This window comes from Aquarana catesbeiana, linkage group LG07 (assembly GCF_042186555.1).
Source record: "Aquarana catesbeiana isolate 2022-GZ linkage group LG07, ASM4218655v1, whole genome shotgun sequence".
NCBI lineage: Eukaryota > Metazoa > Chordata > Amphibia > Anura > Ranidae > Aquarana > Aquarana catesbeiana.
In genome coordinates this window covers 235,678,950-235,695,896 of record NC_133330.1, presented here as the reverse complement: position 1 = coordinate 235,695,896, position 16,947 = coordinate 235,678,950, and the positions used below count along the sequence as shown (strand labels likewise).

Here is a 16,947-nt window from a genome sequence, read left to right as displayed (position 1 = left end):
TAAATGGCCAGATCTGGCCTCTTTGCTTGTCTTCTGCTGCAGCTGGAAGAGATTAGTTTAGTGCAGGGGCAGGCAACCCCCGGCAGGGGTGCCACACGTGGTATGCACAGCCTCTTTTGACAGCACTCGGCTCCCTCTCCATCAGCAGAGCAGCGCAGGGAAGTGTCAGTGAGACACTAATGCATTCCAATTTCAGAATTCCCCACGCCGCACCTGCACTGAGGGGGGAGGCACTGCGCCCCCACACACCTGTAAAAGATGGGAAACATTGTTTAACTTGGCTGTAGCTGTGATCATCAGCTTTCGTGATGGGGAAGAGATTGGGTGCAGTTCTGCTAGGGGGAGCAGTCCCTGTTTCCAGGAGGAGGAGGACTGTCATAGGCCACTGCTAGAGCCAATCGCAGTTTTGCTAGCCCTGTCCACCATCTGGAGGAAGATGACTCACTTGGTTGCCATTACCAATCTTAGAAAGAAGGGATTTCACTGTGATTGAGAAAACCACAATCAGGTGACAGTTTGTGTAATTACTCTTGAGCTGCTGGGAACTTTGTTGAAATTATTCCTGAACCTTTGCGTCACTTGCTACTGAACCCCTGCACTCTGTGTCCCTTTAAGCCAGGGCCCAAATTATGATCCTGCACACAGGCTCACTGCTTTCAAAAAATACCCCTGACTTGAGCTCATCATTGCGCATCCAATCCATATGCTTGTATGTGACATCACATAGATCACATACGAGCACGTGGGCTGGATGCGGGAGGTGGATCAGCAGGATGAGTGTGCCAGGACAGGTAGATGTGTCTCATCTCTGCTTCCTTTCACCACTCTGTATATCACGCATATCATAGATGAGCAGGAGGGTACAGCAGTGGGGAAAATGAGCAGGAGGGCTTCAGAGGTGGCACAGAAGAGCAGGAGGGTACAGCGGTGGGGCAGATGTGCAGGGAGGTACAGTGGTGGAAGAGATGAGAAGGGGGTTCAACAGTGGGACAGAAGAGCAGGGGGGTTACAGTGGTGGGACAGATGAGCAGCAGGGTTCAGTGTTGTGGCAGGTGAGAAGGGGGTTCAGTGGTGGACCAGAAAAGCAGGGGGGTAGAGCAGTGGGGCAGATGTGAAAGAAGGTGAATTGGTGGCACAGATGAGCAGGGGGTTACAGTGGTGGGGCAGGAGAGCAGGGGGGTACAGAGGTGAGACAGATGTGCAGGAGGTACATTGGTGGGGCAGATGAAAAAGCAGGTTACAGTGGTGGGGCAGATGAGCAGATGGGTTCAGTGTTAGGACAGATGAGAAGGTGATTCAGTAGTTACACAGAAGAGCATGGAGATACAGCGGTGGAGCAGATGTGCAGGGAGGTACAGTGGTGAGGCAGAGGAGAAAATAGATACACTGATGGGGCAGATGACCAGGGAGGTTACAGTGGTGGGACAGAAGAGCAAGGGGGTACAGTGGTGGGGCAGATGTGCAGGAGGTACAGTGGTGGGGGGGATGAGAAGGGGGTTTAGCGATGGGACAGAAAAGCAGGGGGGTACAGTGATAGAGTAGATGAGCAGGGGGTTACCATGGTGGGACAGATGAGTGGGTGGGTTCAGTGTTGGGCCAAATGAGAAGGGAATTACAGTGGTGGGAAAGATGAGCAGGGAGTTACAGTGGTGGCAAAGATGAGAAGGGGGGTTCAGTGTTGGGGCAGATGAGAAGGGGGTTTAGCGGTGGGAGAGAAGAGCAGGTGGTACAGTGGCGGTTCAGAGGAGAAAGAAGGTACATTGGTGGGACAGAAGAGCAGAGGGGTGCAGAGGAGAAAGGAGGTACATCGGTGGAACACATGAGCAGGGGGTTACAGTGGTGGGGCAGAAGAACAGGGGGAACAGAGGTGAGACAGATGTGCAGGAGGTACAGTGGTGGGGCAGATGAAAAAGGGGGTTACAGTGGTGGGGCAGATGAGCAGATAAGTTCAGGTTTAGGACAGATGAGAAGATGGTTCAGTGGTGAGACAGAAGAGCATAGGGGTACGGCAGTGGAGCAGATATGCAGGCAGTTACAGTGGTGGGGCAGATGAGAAAGGGGAAACATTGGTGGGGCAGATGAGCAGGGGGTTACAGTGGTGGGACAGAAGAGCAGGGTGGTACAGTGGTGGGGCAGATGTACAGGGGGTTACAGTGGTGGGACAGATGAGCAGGGGGTACAGAGGTGGGGCAGATGTGCAGGGTAGTACAGTTGCGGGGCAGATGTGCAGGGTAGTACAGTAGTGGGGAAGATGTGCAGGGGGTTACAATGGTGGGGAAGATGTGCAGGGGGTTACAGTGGTGGGGAAGATGTGCAGGAGGTTACAGTGGTGGGGCAGATGAGAAGGGGGTACAGTGGTGGGGCAGATGAGCAGGGGGTACAGTGGTGGGGCAGATGAGCAGGGGGTACAATGGTTGGGCAGATGAGCAGGGGGTACAGTGGTGGGGCAGAGGAGCAGGGGGTTACAGTGGTGGAGCAGACATACAGGGGGTTACAGTGGTGGGGCAGATGAGCATGGGGTACAGTGGTGGGGCAGATGTGCAGGGGGTTACAGTGGTGGGGCAGATGTGCAGGGGGTTACAGTGGTGGGGCAGATGTGCAGGGGGTTACAGTGGTGGGGAAGATGAGCAGGGGGTACAATGGTTGGGCAGATGAGCAGGGGGGTACAGTGGTGGGGCAGAGGAGCAGGGGGTTACAGTGTTGGAGCAGACATGCAGGGGGTTACAGTGGTGGGGCAGATGAGCAGGGGGTACAGTGGTGGGGCAGATGAGCAGGGGGTTACAGTGGTGGGGCAGATGTGCAGGGGGTTACAGTGGTGGGGCAGATGAGCAGGGGGTACAATGGTTGGGCAGATGAGCAGGGGGGTACAGTGGTGGGGCAGAGGAGCAGGGGGTTACAGTGGTGGAGCAGACATACAGGGGGTTACAGTGGTGGGGCAGATGAGCAGGGGGTACAGTGGTGGGGCAGATGTGCAGGGGGTTACAGTGGTGGGGCAGATGTCCCGGGGGTTACAGTGGTGGGGCAGATGTGCAGGGAGTTACAGTGGTGGGGCAGATGTGCAGGGGGTTACAGTGGTGGGGCAGATGAGCAGGGGGTACAATGGTTGGGCAGATGAGCAGGGGGGTACAGTGGTGGGGCAGAGGAGCAGGGGGTTACAGTGGTGGAGCAGACATGCAGGGGGTTACAGTGGTGGGGCAGATGAGCAGGGGGTACAATGGTTGGGCAGATGAGCAGGGGGATACAGTGGTGGGGCAGAGGAGCAGGGGGTTACAGTGGTGGAGCAGACATGCAGGGGGTTACAGTGGTGGGGCAGATGAGAAAGGGGAAACATTGGTGGGGCAGATGAGCAGGGGGTTACAGTGGTGGGACAGAAGAGCAGGGTGGTACAGTGGTGGGGCAGATGAGCAGGGGGGTACAGTGGTGGGGCAGAGGAGCAGGGGGTTACAGTGGTGGAGCAGACATGCAGGGAGTTACAGTGGTGGGGCAGATGAGCAGGGGGTACAGTGGTGGGGCAGATGAGCAGGGGGTTACAGTGGTGGGGCAGATGTGCAGGGGGTTACAGTGGTGGGGCAGATGAGCAGGGGGTACAATGGTTGGGCAGATGAGCAGGGGGGTACAGTGGTGGGGCAGAGGAGCAGGGGGTTACAGTGGTGGAGCAGACATACAGGGGGTTACAGTGGTGGGGCAGATGAGCAGGGGGTACAGTGGTGGGGCAGATGTGCAGGGGGTTACAGTGGTGGGGCAGATGTCCCCGGGGTTACAGTGGTGGGGCAGAGGAGCAGGGGGTTACAGTGGTGGAGCAGACATGCAGGGGGTTACAGTGGTGGGGCAGATGAGAAAGGGGAAACATTGGTGGGGCAGATGAGCAGGGGGTTACAGTGGTGGGACAGAAGAGCAGGGTGGTACAGTGGTGGGGCAGATGTACAGGGGGTTACAGTGGTGGGACAGATGCGCAGGGGGTACAGAGGTGGGGCAGATGTGCAGGGTAGTACAGTTGCGGGGCAAATGTGCAGGGTAGTACAGTAGTGGGGAAGATGTGCAGGGGGTTACAATGGTGGGGAAGATGTGCAGGGGGTTACAGTGGTGGGGAAGATGTGCAGGAGGTTACAGTGGTGGGGCAGATGAGAAGGGTGTACAGTGGTGGGGCAGATGAGCAGGGGGTACAGTGGTGGGGCAGATGAGCAGGGGGTACAATGGTTGGGCAGATGAGCAGGGGGTACAGTGGTGGGGCAGGGGGTTACAGTGGTGGAGCAGACATACAGGGGGTTACAGTGGTGGGGCAGATGAGCATGGGGTACAGTGGTGGGGCAGATGTGCAGGGGGTTACAGTGGTGGGGCAGATGTGCAGGGGGTTACAGTGGTGGGGAAGATGAGCAGGGGGTACAATGGTTGGGCAGATGAGCAGGGGGGTACAGTGGTGGGGCAGAGGAGCAGGGGGTTACAGTGGTGGAGCAGACATGCAGGGAGTTACAGTGGTGGAGCAGACATACAGGGGGTTACAGTGGTGAGACAGAAGAGCATAGGGGTACGGCGGTGGAGCAGATATGCAGGCAGTTACAGTGGTGGGGCAGATGAGAAAGGGGAAACATTGGTGGGGCAGATGAGCAGGGGGTTACAGTGGTGGGACAGAAGAGCAGGGTGGTACAGTGGTGGGGCAGATGTACAGGGGGTTACAGTGGTGGGACAGATGAGCAGGGGGTACAGAGGTGGGGCAGATGTGCAGGGTAGTACAGTTGCGGGGCAGATGTGCAGGGTAGTACAGTAGTGGGGAAGATGTGCAGGGGGTTACAATGGTGGGGAAGATGTGCAGGGGGTTATAGTGGTGGGGAAGATGTGCAGGAGGTTACAGTGGTGGGGCAGATGAGAAGGGGGTACAGTGGTGGGGCAGATGAGCAGGGGGTACAGTGGTGGGGCAGATGAGCAGGGGGTACAATGGTTGGGCAGATGAGCAGGGGGTACAGTGGTGGGGCAGAGGAGCAGGGGGTTACAGTGGTGGAGTAGACATACAGGGGGTTACAGTGGTGGGGCAGATGAGCATGGGGTACAGTGGTGGGGCAGATGTGCAGGGGGTTACAGTGGTGGGGCAGATGTGCAGGGGGTTACAGTGGTGGGGCAGATGTGCATGGGGTTACAGTGGTGGGGAAGATGAGCAGGGGGTACAATGGTTGGGCAGATGAGCAGGGGGGTACAGTGGTGGGGCAGAGGAGCAGGGGGTTACAGTGGTGGAGCAGACATGCAGGGGGTTACAGTGGTGGGGCAGATGAGCAGGGGGTACAGTGGTGGGGCAGATGAGCAGGGGGTTACAGTGGTGGGGCAGATGTGCAGGGGGTTACAGTGGTGGGGCAGATGAGCAGGGGGTTACAGTGGTGGGGCAGATGAGAAGGGTGTACAGTGGTGGGGCAGATGAGCAGGGGGTACAGTGGTGGGGCAGATGAGCAGGGGGTACAATGGTTGGGCAGATGAGCAGGGGGTACAGTGGTGGGGCAGAGGAGCAGGGGGTTACAGTGGTGGAGCAGACATACAGGGGGTTACAGTGGTGGGGCAGATGAGCATGGGGTACAGTGGTGGGGCAGATGTGCAGGGGGTTACAGTGGTGGGGCAGATGTGCAGGGGGTTACAGTAGTGGGGCAGATGTGCAGGGGGTTACAGTGGTGGGGAAGATGAGCAGGGGGTACAATGGTTGGGCAGATGAGCAGGGGGGTACAGTGGTGGGGCAGAGGAGCAGGGGGTTACAGTGGTGGAGCAGACATGCAGGGAGTTACAGTGGTGGGGCAGATGAGCAGGGGGTACAGTGGTGGGGCAGATGAGCAGGGGGTTACAGTGGTGGGGCAGATGTGCAGGGGGTTACAGTGGTGGGGCAGATGAGCAGGGGGTACAATGGTTGGGCAGATGAGCAGGGGGGTACAGTGGTGGGGCAGAGGAGCAGGGGGTTACAGTGGTGGAGCAGACATACAGGGGGTTACAGTGGTGGGGCAGATGAGCAGGGGGTACAGTGGTGGGGCAGATGTCCCGGGGGTTACAGTGGTGGGGCAGAGGAGCAGGGGGTTACAGTGGTGGAGCAGACATGCAGGGGGTTACAGTGGTGGGGCAGATGAGAAAGGGGAAACATTGGTGGGGCAGATGAGCAGGGGGTTACAGTGGTGGGACAGAAGAGCAGGGTGGTACAGTGGTGGGGCAGATGTACAGGGGGTTACAGTGGTGGGACAGATGCGCAGGGGGTACAGAGGTGGGGCAGATGTGCAGGGTAGTACAGTTGCGGGGCAGATGTGCAGGGTAGTACAGTAGTGGGGAAGATGTGCAGGGGGTTACAATGGTGGGGAAGATGTGCAGGGGGTTACAGTGGTGGGGAAGATGTGCAGGAGGTTACAGTGGTGGGGCAGATGAGAAGGGTGTACAGTGGTGGGGCAGATGAGCAGGGGGTACAGTGGTGGGGCAGATGAGCAGGGGGTACAATGGTTGGGCAGATGAGCAGGGGGTACAGTGGTGGGGCAGAGGAGCAGGGGGTTACAGTGGTGGAGCAGACATACAGGGGGTTACAGTGGTGGGGCAGAGGAGCAGGGGGTTACAGTGGTGGAGCAGACATACAGGGGGTTACAGTGGTGGGGCAGATGAGCAGGGGGTACAGTGGTGGGGCAGATGTGCAGGGGGTTACAGTGGTGGGGCAGATGTCCCGGGGGTTACAGTGGTGGGGCAGATGTCCCGGGGGTTACAGTGGTGGGGCAGATGTGCAGGGAGTTACAGTGGTGGGGCAGATGTGCAGGGGGTTACAGTGGTGGGGCAGATGAGCAGGGGGTACAATGGTTGGGCAGATGAGCAGGGGGGTACAGTAGTGGGGCAGAGGAGCAGGGGGTTACAGTGGTGGGGCAGATGAGCAGGGGGTACAGTGGTGGGGCAGATGTGCAGGGGGTTACAGTGGTGGGGCAGATGTCCCGGGGGTTACAGTGGTGGGGCAGATGTCCCGGGGGTTACAGTGGTGGGGCAGATGTGCAGGGAGTTACAGTGGTGGGGCAGATGTGCAGGGGGTTACAGTGGTGGGGCAGATGAGCAGGGGGTACAATGGTTGGGCAGATGAGCAGGGGGGTACAGTGGTGGGGCAGAGGAGCAGGGGGTTACAGTGGTGGAGCAGACATGCAGGGGTTACAGTGGTGGGGCAGATGAGCAGGGGGTACAATGGTTGGGCAGATGAGCAGGGGGGTACAGTGGTGGGGCAGAGGAGCAGGGGGTTACAGTGGTGGAGCAGACATGCAGGGGGTTACAGTGGTGGGGCAGATGAGAAAGGGGAAACATTGGTGGGGCAGATGAGCAGGGGGTTACAGTGGTGGGACAGAAGAGCAGGGTGGTACAGTGGTGGGGCAGATGTACAGGGGGTTACAGTGGTGGGACAGATGTGCAGGGGGTACAGAGGTGGGGCAGATGTGCAGGGTAGTACAGTTGCGGGGCAGATGTGCAGGGTAGTACAGTAGTGGGGAAGATGTGCAGGGGGTTACAATGGTGGGGAAGATGTGCAGGGGGTTACAGTGGTGGGGAAGATGTGCAGGAGGTTACAGTGGTGGGGCAGATGAGAAGGGTGTACAGTGGTGGGGCAGATGAGCAGGGGGTACAGTGGTGGGGCAGATGAGCAGGGGGTACAATGGTTGGGCAGATGAGCAGGGGGTACAGTGGTGGGGCAGAGGAGCAGGGGGTTACAGTGGTGGAGCAGACATACAGGGGGTTACAGTGGTGGGGCAGATGAGCATGGGGTACAGTGGTGGGGCAGATGTGCAGGGGGTTACAGTGGTGGGGCAGATGTGCAGGGGGTTACAGTGGTGGGGAAGATGAGCAGGGGGTACAATGGTTGGGCAGATGAGCAGGGGGGTACAGTGGTGGGGCAGAGGAGCAGGGGGTTACAGTGGTGGAGCAGACATGCAGGGAGTTACAGTGGTGGGGCAGATGAGCAGGGGGTACAGTGGTGGGGCAGATGAGCAGGGGGTTACAGTGGTGGGGCAGATGTGCAGGGGGTTACAGTGGTGGGGCAGATGAGCAGGGGGTACAATGGTTGGGCAGATGAGCAGGGGGGTACAGTGGTGGGGCAGAGGAGCAGGGGGTTACAGTGGTGGAGCAGACATACAGGGGGTTACAGTGGTGGGGCAGATGAGCAGGGGGTACAGTGGTGGGGCAGATGTGCAGGGGGTTACAGTGGTGGGGCAGATGTCCCGGGGGTTACAGTGGTGGGGCAGATGTGCAGGGGGTTACAGTGGTGGGGCAGATGAGCAGGGGGTACAATGGTTGGGCAGATGAGCAGGGGGGTACAGTGGTGGGACAGAGGAGCAGGGGGTTACAGTGGTGGAGCAGACATGCAGGGGGTTACAGTGGTGGGGCAGATGAGCAGGGGGTACAGTGGTGGGGCAGATGAGCAGGGGGTTACAGTGGTGGGGCAGATGTGCAGGGGGTTACAGTGGTGGGGCAGATGAGCAGGGGGTACAATGGTTGGGCAGATGAGCAGGGGGGTACAGTGGTGGGGCAGAGGAGCAGGGGGTTACAGTGGTGGAGCAGACATACAGGGGGTTACAGTGGTGGGGCAGATGAGCAGGGGGTACAGTGGTGGGGCAGATGAGCAGGGGGTACAGTGGTGGGGCAGATGAGCAGGGGGTTACATTGGTGGGGCAGATGTGCAGGGGGTTACAGTGGTGGGGCAGATGTGCAGGGGGTTACAGTGGTGGGGCAGATGAGCAGGGGGGTACAGTGGTGGGGCAGAGGAGCAGGGGGTTACAGTGGTGGAGCAGACATACAGGGGGTACAGTGGTGGGGCAGATGAGCAGGGGGTACAGTGGTGGGGCAGATGAGCAGGGGGTACAGTGGTGGGGCAGATGAGCAGGGGGTTACAGTGGTGGGGCAGATGTGCAGGGGGTTACAGTGGTGGGGCAGATGTGCGGGGGGTTACAGTGGTGGGGCAGATGAGCAGGGGGTACAATGGTTGGGCAGATGAGCAGGGGGGTACAGTGGTGGGGCAGAGGAGCAGGGGGTTACAGTGGTGGAGCAGACATACAGGGGGTTACAGTGGTGGGGCAGATGAGCAGGGGGTACAGTGGTGGGGCAGATGTGCAGGGGGTTACAGTGGTGGGGCAGATGTCCCGGGGGTTACAGTGGTGGGGCAGATGTCCTGGGGGTTACAGTGGTGGGGCAGATGTGCAGGGGGTTACAGTGGTGGGGCAGATGTGCAGGGGGTTACAGTGGTGGGGCAGATGAGCAGGGGGTACAGTGGTGGGGCAGATGAGCAGGGGGTTACAGTGGTGGGGCAGATGTGCAGAGGGTTACAGTGGTGGGGCAGATGAGCAGGGGGTTACAGTGGTGGAGCAGACATACAGGGGGTACAATGGTGGGGCAGATGAGCAGGGGGGTACAGTAGTGGGGCAGAGGAGCAGGGGGTTACAGTGGTGGAGCAGACATACAGGGGGTTACAGTGGTGGGGCAGATGAGCAGGGGGTACAGTGGTGGGGCAGATGAGCAGGGGGTTACAGTGGTGGAGCAGACATACAGGGGGTTACAGTGGTGGGGCAGATGAGCAGGGGGTACAGTGGTGGGGCAGATGAGCAGGGGGTTACAGTGGTGGGGCAGATGTGCAGGGGGTTACAGTGGTGGGGCAGATGAGCAGGGGGTACAGTGGTGGGGCAGATGTGCAGGGGGTTACAGTGGTGGGGCAGATGAGCAGGGGGTACAATGGTGGGGCAGATGAGCAGGGGGTACAGTGGTGGGGCAGATGAGCAGGGGGTTACAGTGGTGGAGCAGACATACAGGGGGTTACAGTGGTGGGGCAGATGAGCAGGGGGTACAGTGGTGGGGCAGATGAGCAGGGGGTTACAGTGGTGGGGCAGATGTGCAGGGGGTTACAGTGGTGGGGCAGATGAGCAGGGGGTACAGTGGTGGGGCAGATGAGCAGGGGGTTACAGTGGTGGGGCAGATGTGCAGGGGGTTACAGTGGTGGGGCAGATGAGCAGGGGGTACAATGGTGGGGCAGATGAGCAGGGGGGTACAGTGGTGGGGCAGAGGAGCAGGGAGTTACAGTGGTGGAGCAGACATACAGGGGGTTACAGTGGTGGGGCAGATGTGCAGGGGGACAGTGATCTAAAGTGTGGAGTTGCAGGAATTGGGGCTGATCTGAGGAGTGAGAGTGCACAATGTTAATTTCTCACTACTACTTAAGTAGTTTACAGCATTTACTTTATAAAAAAATCCTTTTCATGATTGAGGGTGTGAAGTTGACATTTTTTTGTTATAAAATCTTCACGCTCAATTTCTTCGAAAAAAATGTTTGGCATACTGTGCTCAAAAGGTTGCCTACCCCTGGTTTAGTGATTGTATCACTAGCACCTGTAAATGACAGCACTTGCTTGTTTTAAACATTAAACCAGCTATTGGGTATCCTGTGTGACGCTGTTGACCAAATATGGTCGTGCCCATATTTGGTTAATAATGTCAGCCAGCATCCCTGGCTAGTTTGTTGGCATTCAGCTGGCAGTTGGGAAGCTCTCATTCGTGGTGAGAGTCCAGCTGGAGATGGTCGATCACCATGTGTTTGTCAACAGAGCAATGTTCATCACGATTGATGATGGATCTACATTGCTGGACAATGTGATTAACATTGGATTTGCACATTGTGACTATTTTGGTTTTGTTTTTAAAATTAATGCTTATGAGCATGTTAATTTGCTTTGTCTTTTTTTTGTAAATTAACAACAAGCGGTAATATCTACCCCTTATTTGTCCAAGTGGAAGTCAGTCACCACCAACAAAATAAAAAGTTTGGGCCCCCACCCCAGGAGCTCTTTGCCATATTATGCAATGGACACAGCATATTAGGAAATTATAGCAGACTTATCTTGCAAGCGATCCCCTGCAGCTCTACAATGTCAGCCCTTTGCCAATGGCACACGGGAGTTACTACATCTCAACACAGAAATGTCTATGCAAGTGCTGACATGCAAGAAGAAGCAATTATGAAGAGACACAAAGAGTATTTTCTGTTAAAAAAAACTGCTGATTAAAAAAACAACTTTACTTCTGCATTCATGTAGGGGTGGCAGATATCCAGGGGCCCCCTTATTCTAAAGGGGGCTTCCAGACTCCAATAAGTCCCCCAACAGAACGGGCTAGGTATGCGGGATGAGGCTCTTGTCCCCTTCAACATGGCAAGGTATTCCACCCATGTTGAGTGCATGTGACCTGATACAATTCAGGAGGAAGGGGGAACATGGTTGCTGCCCCTCTCTTCTCTGGCCAGACAGGCTGTATGCCTGGAAAAGGGTCTGGTATAGATTCTGGGGGAGCTCCATGTTGCTTTCTTTTGCCTGGGGGCACCCTTTAATTCAATATCTGACCCTTTTCAAGGATAAAAGTCTGTTATGGATTTTGGAGGGAACTTCTGCCTTGTGCACACCTACTTATCTTTATCAAGGATAAGTGTCCGATATAGATTTTGGGGGGGGGCGGCACCACTTTTTCATTATAAACGACACAACACTTACCCACCAACACAAAAATGATGACCCGCGCTAATGCGCCTCTCCCACCGGACTCTTGTTGCAAATGACAGCTGTTCGCCATCTTACGTGCACTGTATGTGCCATTTTAAAGCATGTTATTTAAAGGAATTGTGTTTTTTTAAAAACTCACTCCCCACTTAACAGTATTTTTTTTTTTAAATGACAAGATTTAGCTCACATAGAGTTCAATAGGAGTCAAGCAAAATTAAGGCTGGGTAACAAATTCTTCTCTGAACCAAAACCCAGCCCAGTTTGCTCATCACTAATAAGTATCTCTAAATTCCTGATCTGTATATTTGTTTCAGGTCAGTGGATTAGAAAGTACTAAAACCATAAATTCAGTATGGCAAACAGGCATTTTCACAAGGAGGTCAGTAATGGTATCTCTCTTAAGAAAGGCTTACTTTAACCACTTACAGACCAGAAGATTTGGCTGCTTAATGACCAGTCCAAATCTGGCCTTTATGAAGGAGTGGCAAGAAGAAAGCCATTGTTGAAAGAAAGCCATAAGATGTCCAGTTTGCAGTTTGCGAGAAGCCAAGTGGGGACACAGCAAACATATGGAAGAAGGTGCTCTGGTCAGATGAGACCAAAGTTGAACTTTTTGGCCTAAAAAACTGTATGTGTGTCAGAAAACTTACACTGCACATCACCCTGGACACACCATCCCCACCTTAAAACATGGTGGTGGCAGCATCATATTTTGGGGATGCTTTTCTTCAGCAGGGACAGGGAAGCTGGTCAGAGATAATGGGAGGATGGATAGAGCCAAATACAGAGAAATCTTAGAAGAAAACCTGTTATGCCGCGTACACACGAGTGGAATGTCCGACAGAAAAAGTCAGACGGAAGCTTTTCATCGTCTATTCCGATCATGTGTATGCCTCATCTAACTATTTTTTTTTCGAAAATTCTGACGGACCTAGAAATGGAACATGTTCTAAATATTTCCGACGGAACCAATTCCTATCGGGAAACCCGCTCGTCTGTATGCTGTTCCGACAGATCAAAAACGACGCATGCTCTGAAGCAAGTACGAGACGGAAGCTATTGGCTACTGGCTATTGCACTTCCTTTTTCTAGTCTTGTCTCACGTGTTGTACGTCACTGCGTTCTGGGCGGTCGGACTTTGGTGTGACCGTGGTTAGGCAAGACCGCTTGAGTGGAATTCCGTCGGAGTTCCGTCAGAGAAACCTTCGGAGTTTATTCCAACGGCAAAACCGGTCGTGTGTATAGGGCATAAGAGTCTGCAAAAGACTTGAGACTGGGTGGAGGTTCACCTTCCAGCAGGACAACGACCCTAAACATACAGCCAGAGCTACGATGGAATGGTTTAGATCAAAGCATATTCATGTGTTAGAATAGCCCAGTAAAAGTCCAGACCTAAATCTAATTGAGAATATGTGGAAAGACTTGAAAATTGCAGTTCACCGATGCTCTCCATCCAATCGGACAGAGCTTGAGTTTTTTTGTAAAGAAGAATTGGCAAAAATGTCACTTTCTAGATGTGCAAAAGCTGGTATCCCCAAAAAGACTTGCAGTTGTAACTGCAGTTAAAGGTGGTTCTACAAAGTATTGACTCAGGGGGACTGAATACAAATGCACGCCACACTTTTCACATATTTATTTGTAAAATATTTTGAAAACCATTTATCTTTTTCCTTCCACTTCACAATTATGTGCCATTTTGTGTTGCTCTATCACATAAAATCCCAATAAAATACATTTACTTCTTTGGTTGTAACATGACAAAATGTGGACAATTTCAAGGGGTACTTGTTCAAGGCATTGTACTGTATATTCTAAATATATTTTTCTTTCTTGTTTTTAAAAAAAAAGTGATCACATACGGTAATTTTCAGCTGCATACGGGGATTGGGAAGCTGGGGTAAAGAAAAAGCAGTACAATTTGTTCTTCACAATGAATGGCTCTGTGGGGGAGGGGGGTGTCAGCACAAGGCTTGGCCATTGGAGGACAGGCTGGCTGTTCCTCCAGCACAGCTAGAAATGGACCACTCTGAGACTAATGTGTTTCCATGCCTAGCGTGGTCAGTTTGAAATAGGGAAGCAGGGGACTGGTAGGATCACCAGGTATTTCACACAAAGGAAGCAAGAAAAGGAGCGGCATGCTTTTTAAACACAAGTACATTGTGCAACAGGCACATATTAGCAATATAAAACGTTGGGGTAACATATTCTTTAATAAGACCAAGACCATGGTCAGCGTGCAAAGTGCAGTGTCACAATGCACATTCGCTATAAATAACAACATTATGCACATCATTTTTGCGCTGCAATTCTTATATGTACTTTGTACACTTTGAATACGTGTACCAGTCAGTGACTCAAAAAGTACTGAAGCCACTGGATCAGCATGATAGCCAGAATTCTAGCAGTTTCAAAAGGAGAGGTTGTCATTGACTGCCTCTTCTTTCAGTATAGGTCTTCTTTGATAGATAAAACTAAAAGAACTTACAGAAACTCTTACAATTAACAGGTAAAACTGCAGGTCTGTGGCAGAATTGTTATAGCAAGCCTTGGTCCCTGGTCAGTAAATATTACAAAAACACACAAATGCCTGAATTCACACACAACATACATTATCGAAAGGCCTAAAGCTATAGGCAGCAAAGACTACAATAAGGTTCTACGCACACAACCAATAGGGGGCACCGTGTGCATGGGACCCATGTATAAAACCTAGCATTCAAATTCATACACAGTAACCCAGACAGATGTAAATGTATAACCTGACACAAAAGAGTTATACTCTGCATTGTTATTACTGACTAAAACATAAAGAAATCATTCAAAGAAAACATTCTATGGCTAGTTACGGCTGACTAAGTACATTGAGAGAATAGCATATAGGATACGAAGGGATGGTGCAGTTTGAACTATGTTATATCAACAACACAAAGATGCCTTACGTGCTTCAGGATTTCACGAATAGCCGGAGCATCTGGGGTGTAAAGGATTTTTCCCATCAGCAAAGGTTTCATTGCACTCCAGGCTATTTTAGTAACAGGGTTAGACTCCATAGTCTGCATCAGTGCATTGCAAAAAGGAGCTGTTAATTCAAAAACATGTATGAGAAGACATAAACATGAAGTACGTAAATATCATTAGGCAACTTCTAGAAAACCTGGAAATGTTGACAAGTCTGGGTTCTATATTGACTGTTTAAAAAAAAAAAAAAAAAGTTATCAAAAAATAAAGTACGAACAATACCTGTGGAATTGATTACAAACTGTTGTTTTTTATCATTATACATTTTAGGCTGTGAAGGTGATGATGAGAGATTGATTGCTTGTATATTATCATCAGGATTTTACCTGCTCTAAAATATTATCCACCCTCTTACCTAAGTTATTTTTAAAGTATTTTTAAAGTTTGAAATATTATAGCTTACCAGTCTTTAGATGTGGTGGCTGCATTTGCTTTTTTTTAAGACTTAAGCTGGCCATAGATGGTTCTGATTTTTTTGTTCAGCCAGTGGGCTGAATGAAAAAACTAACCTGTGCAGCGCTACCCCCCCAGGAGCAGCTGGTATGTTGCCTGCGTCTTGCCCACTTTTGCTCCGCAGCCAGACTCAAGGTAGAGTCACACAGCTAGGTACACACATACACTTCCGATCGTTATCTTCAATGATCAGTCTAGGGTTTTTTGGAGAACTTGGATTGGGAAGGGGATTTAGTGGGATACTCCAATAAATAGAACTATTCACAATTGAGAATATGTAACTAATCTCTCAGTTAAGCTCTGGTGAAGTGCAGATAGCAGACTTCTCCTTAGCAACAGCACACGGTAGTTTTAGAAGTGAGCAACGTCCCTCAGAAGTAGTAGTAGCAGGGCAGAGCTCTTCAGGTACCAGCCAGTTTGTCAGTCCAAAAGTAGTAGAGCTAAGCAAAATCCTATGCAGAAGAAACAGTCCAAGCTCTTCATAACATTAGCCAGTGTTCCCTTTGTTAAGACCCTCCGCTGACTATGTAGTGTTGAAAGAAAAACAGCAGAGTTCCTTTTATAAACTGACAATATATACTGTATGCATTATACCTTTGTGTCCAGCAGGTGGCACTGCAGTGTTATAATGTGTATTCTATGGAAATGTACTGAGGGGAAGTGTTTGTCTTTCCTCACTGTGTTCTTGTATACTTATTCCTGTTCTGTGAAAAAGACATCCTCCATAAAAGCAAAGCTATGCACTTCCAGCGCATTATTTCAATACTCTGCACAACATGTAGTACACCAGAAGGACTTAAAGCACAAGTCTATAGATCCTTTGGGTAGTCTCACAAAATGGCCAGGGACAGCTGGTAGCCTCCTTCCACCTTCCAAGCAACACTATATACCAGTGATACCAGACCAGATCCTGAGTAGACAGCCCCTTTCAGCCAGCTCTCTACGGAACTAGGGTTTCTCCCACTAACTTTAAGCTCTCAGGACTCCCACCTGAGGCCACATGGAAGCACAATCCCTCTCAACCCAGGCCCTCAGGTCACCCACCTGAGGCCACATGGCAGCAAATGTTGGAAGAGCCAGCACCCCTCCCCCAGTTGGTGCAATCCTTTGCTAGGAATGACCACGAATATAAATACAGGCACCCAGCATGCATAGGGGCACCTCCCCTTGCAACTGGCCAGGGTTACATGAATATTCATGCTCCCATCTGCATGGCTTCTGCTTATTATCCAGCACTTTCCTTAGTTGCTAGGATCCAATGAAACTTCAGGACAGAATGAGCACCACCAGAGCACACTAAGCAGACTACACTAACCAATCACCAATCTCTGTTAAGCAGACAGCAATTAAATTTACCTATGTAGCCAGGACCTAACTAAATTGCCGTAACAGGAGACACTCGGCAGCATCTGCCAGAGGGAGACTCTTTCCCCCTAGTGCTCAGCACAGACTCTGTTTACCACATTCTGTATGCAGCGTGAGTGAGGACTTACGAGAGAAGAGCAAAGGATCTTGGGACATGTAGTCCGGAAAGCCAAGTTTACATTGGACCCGGACTGTTGTGGACTACAAGTTCCAGCCGGCTGGAGGGAGAAGACAGAATGCTGGGAGAGGGCATAAAAAGCCTGAGGAAGGGAGAAGTCGGCCTCTTGGGACCACGACCTTCATCTGAAAGAAGTGACCTGGATGGTCAGGGAGAGCGAGCCAGTGGGGGAGTGTGGACACATCCGTTGTTCGGCAGTGTCCGACCGGCCCAGTGACAGTCGGAAGGTCATCATCGTCATCTGCCTTGCACATCTAGCTCAGCTATGGCATCAAGGAGAGTGTGGCCAAGCTTTGTTCCCTGAGCACAACATCTGCAGGATCTTCACATCATCCTTTGAGCCTGGTATCATCCAGACTGGTGAGCGGACAATTGCCCACCCTCTTTGCACCTAAGAACACTGCATGCAGACACCTTTAGTTT

General features: G+C 52.4%; 1 protein-coding gene across 2 annotated transcripts in view; it reads right to left on the bottom strand.

The window, feature by feature from the left end:
* The window catches only part of ABCA4 (ATP binding cassette subfamily A member 4), a 450,770-nt gene that overhangs the window by 262,858 nt on the left and 170,965 nt on the right, over positions 1–16,947 (bottom strand). For both annotated transcript variants that reach the window (XM_073593112.1, XM_073593113.1), the window contains exon 10: positions 14,450–14,589. In XM_073593112.1, coding sequence (XP_073449213.1) covers positions 14,450–14,589 — 140 coding nt within the window. The remainder of the gene's footprint in view (positions 1–14,449; positions 14,590–16,947) is intronic.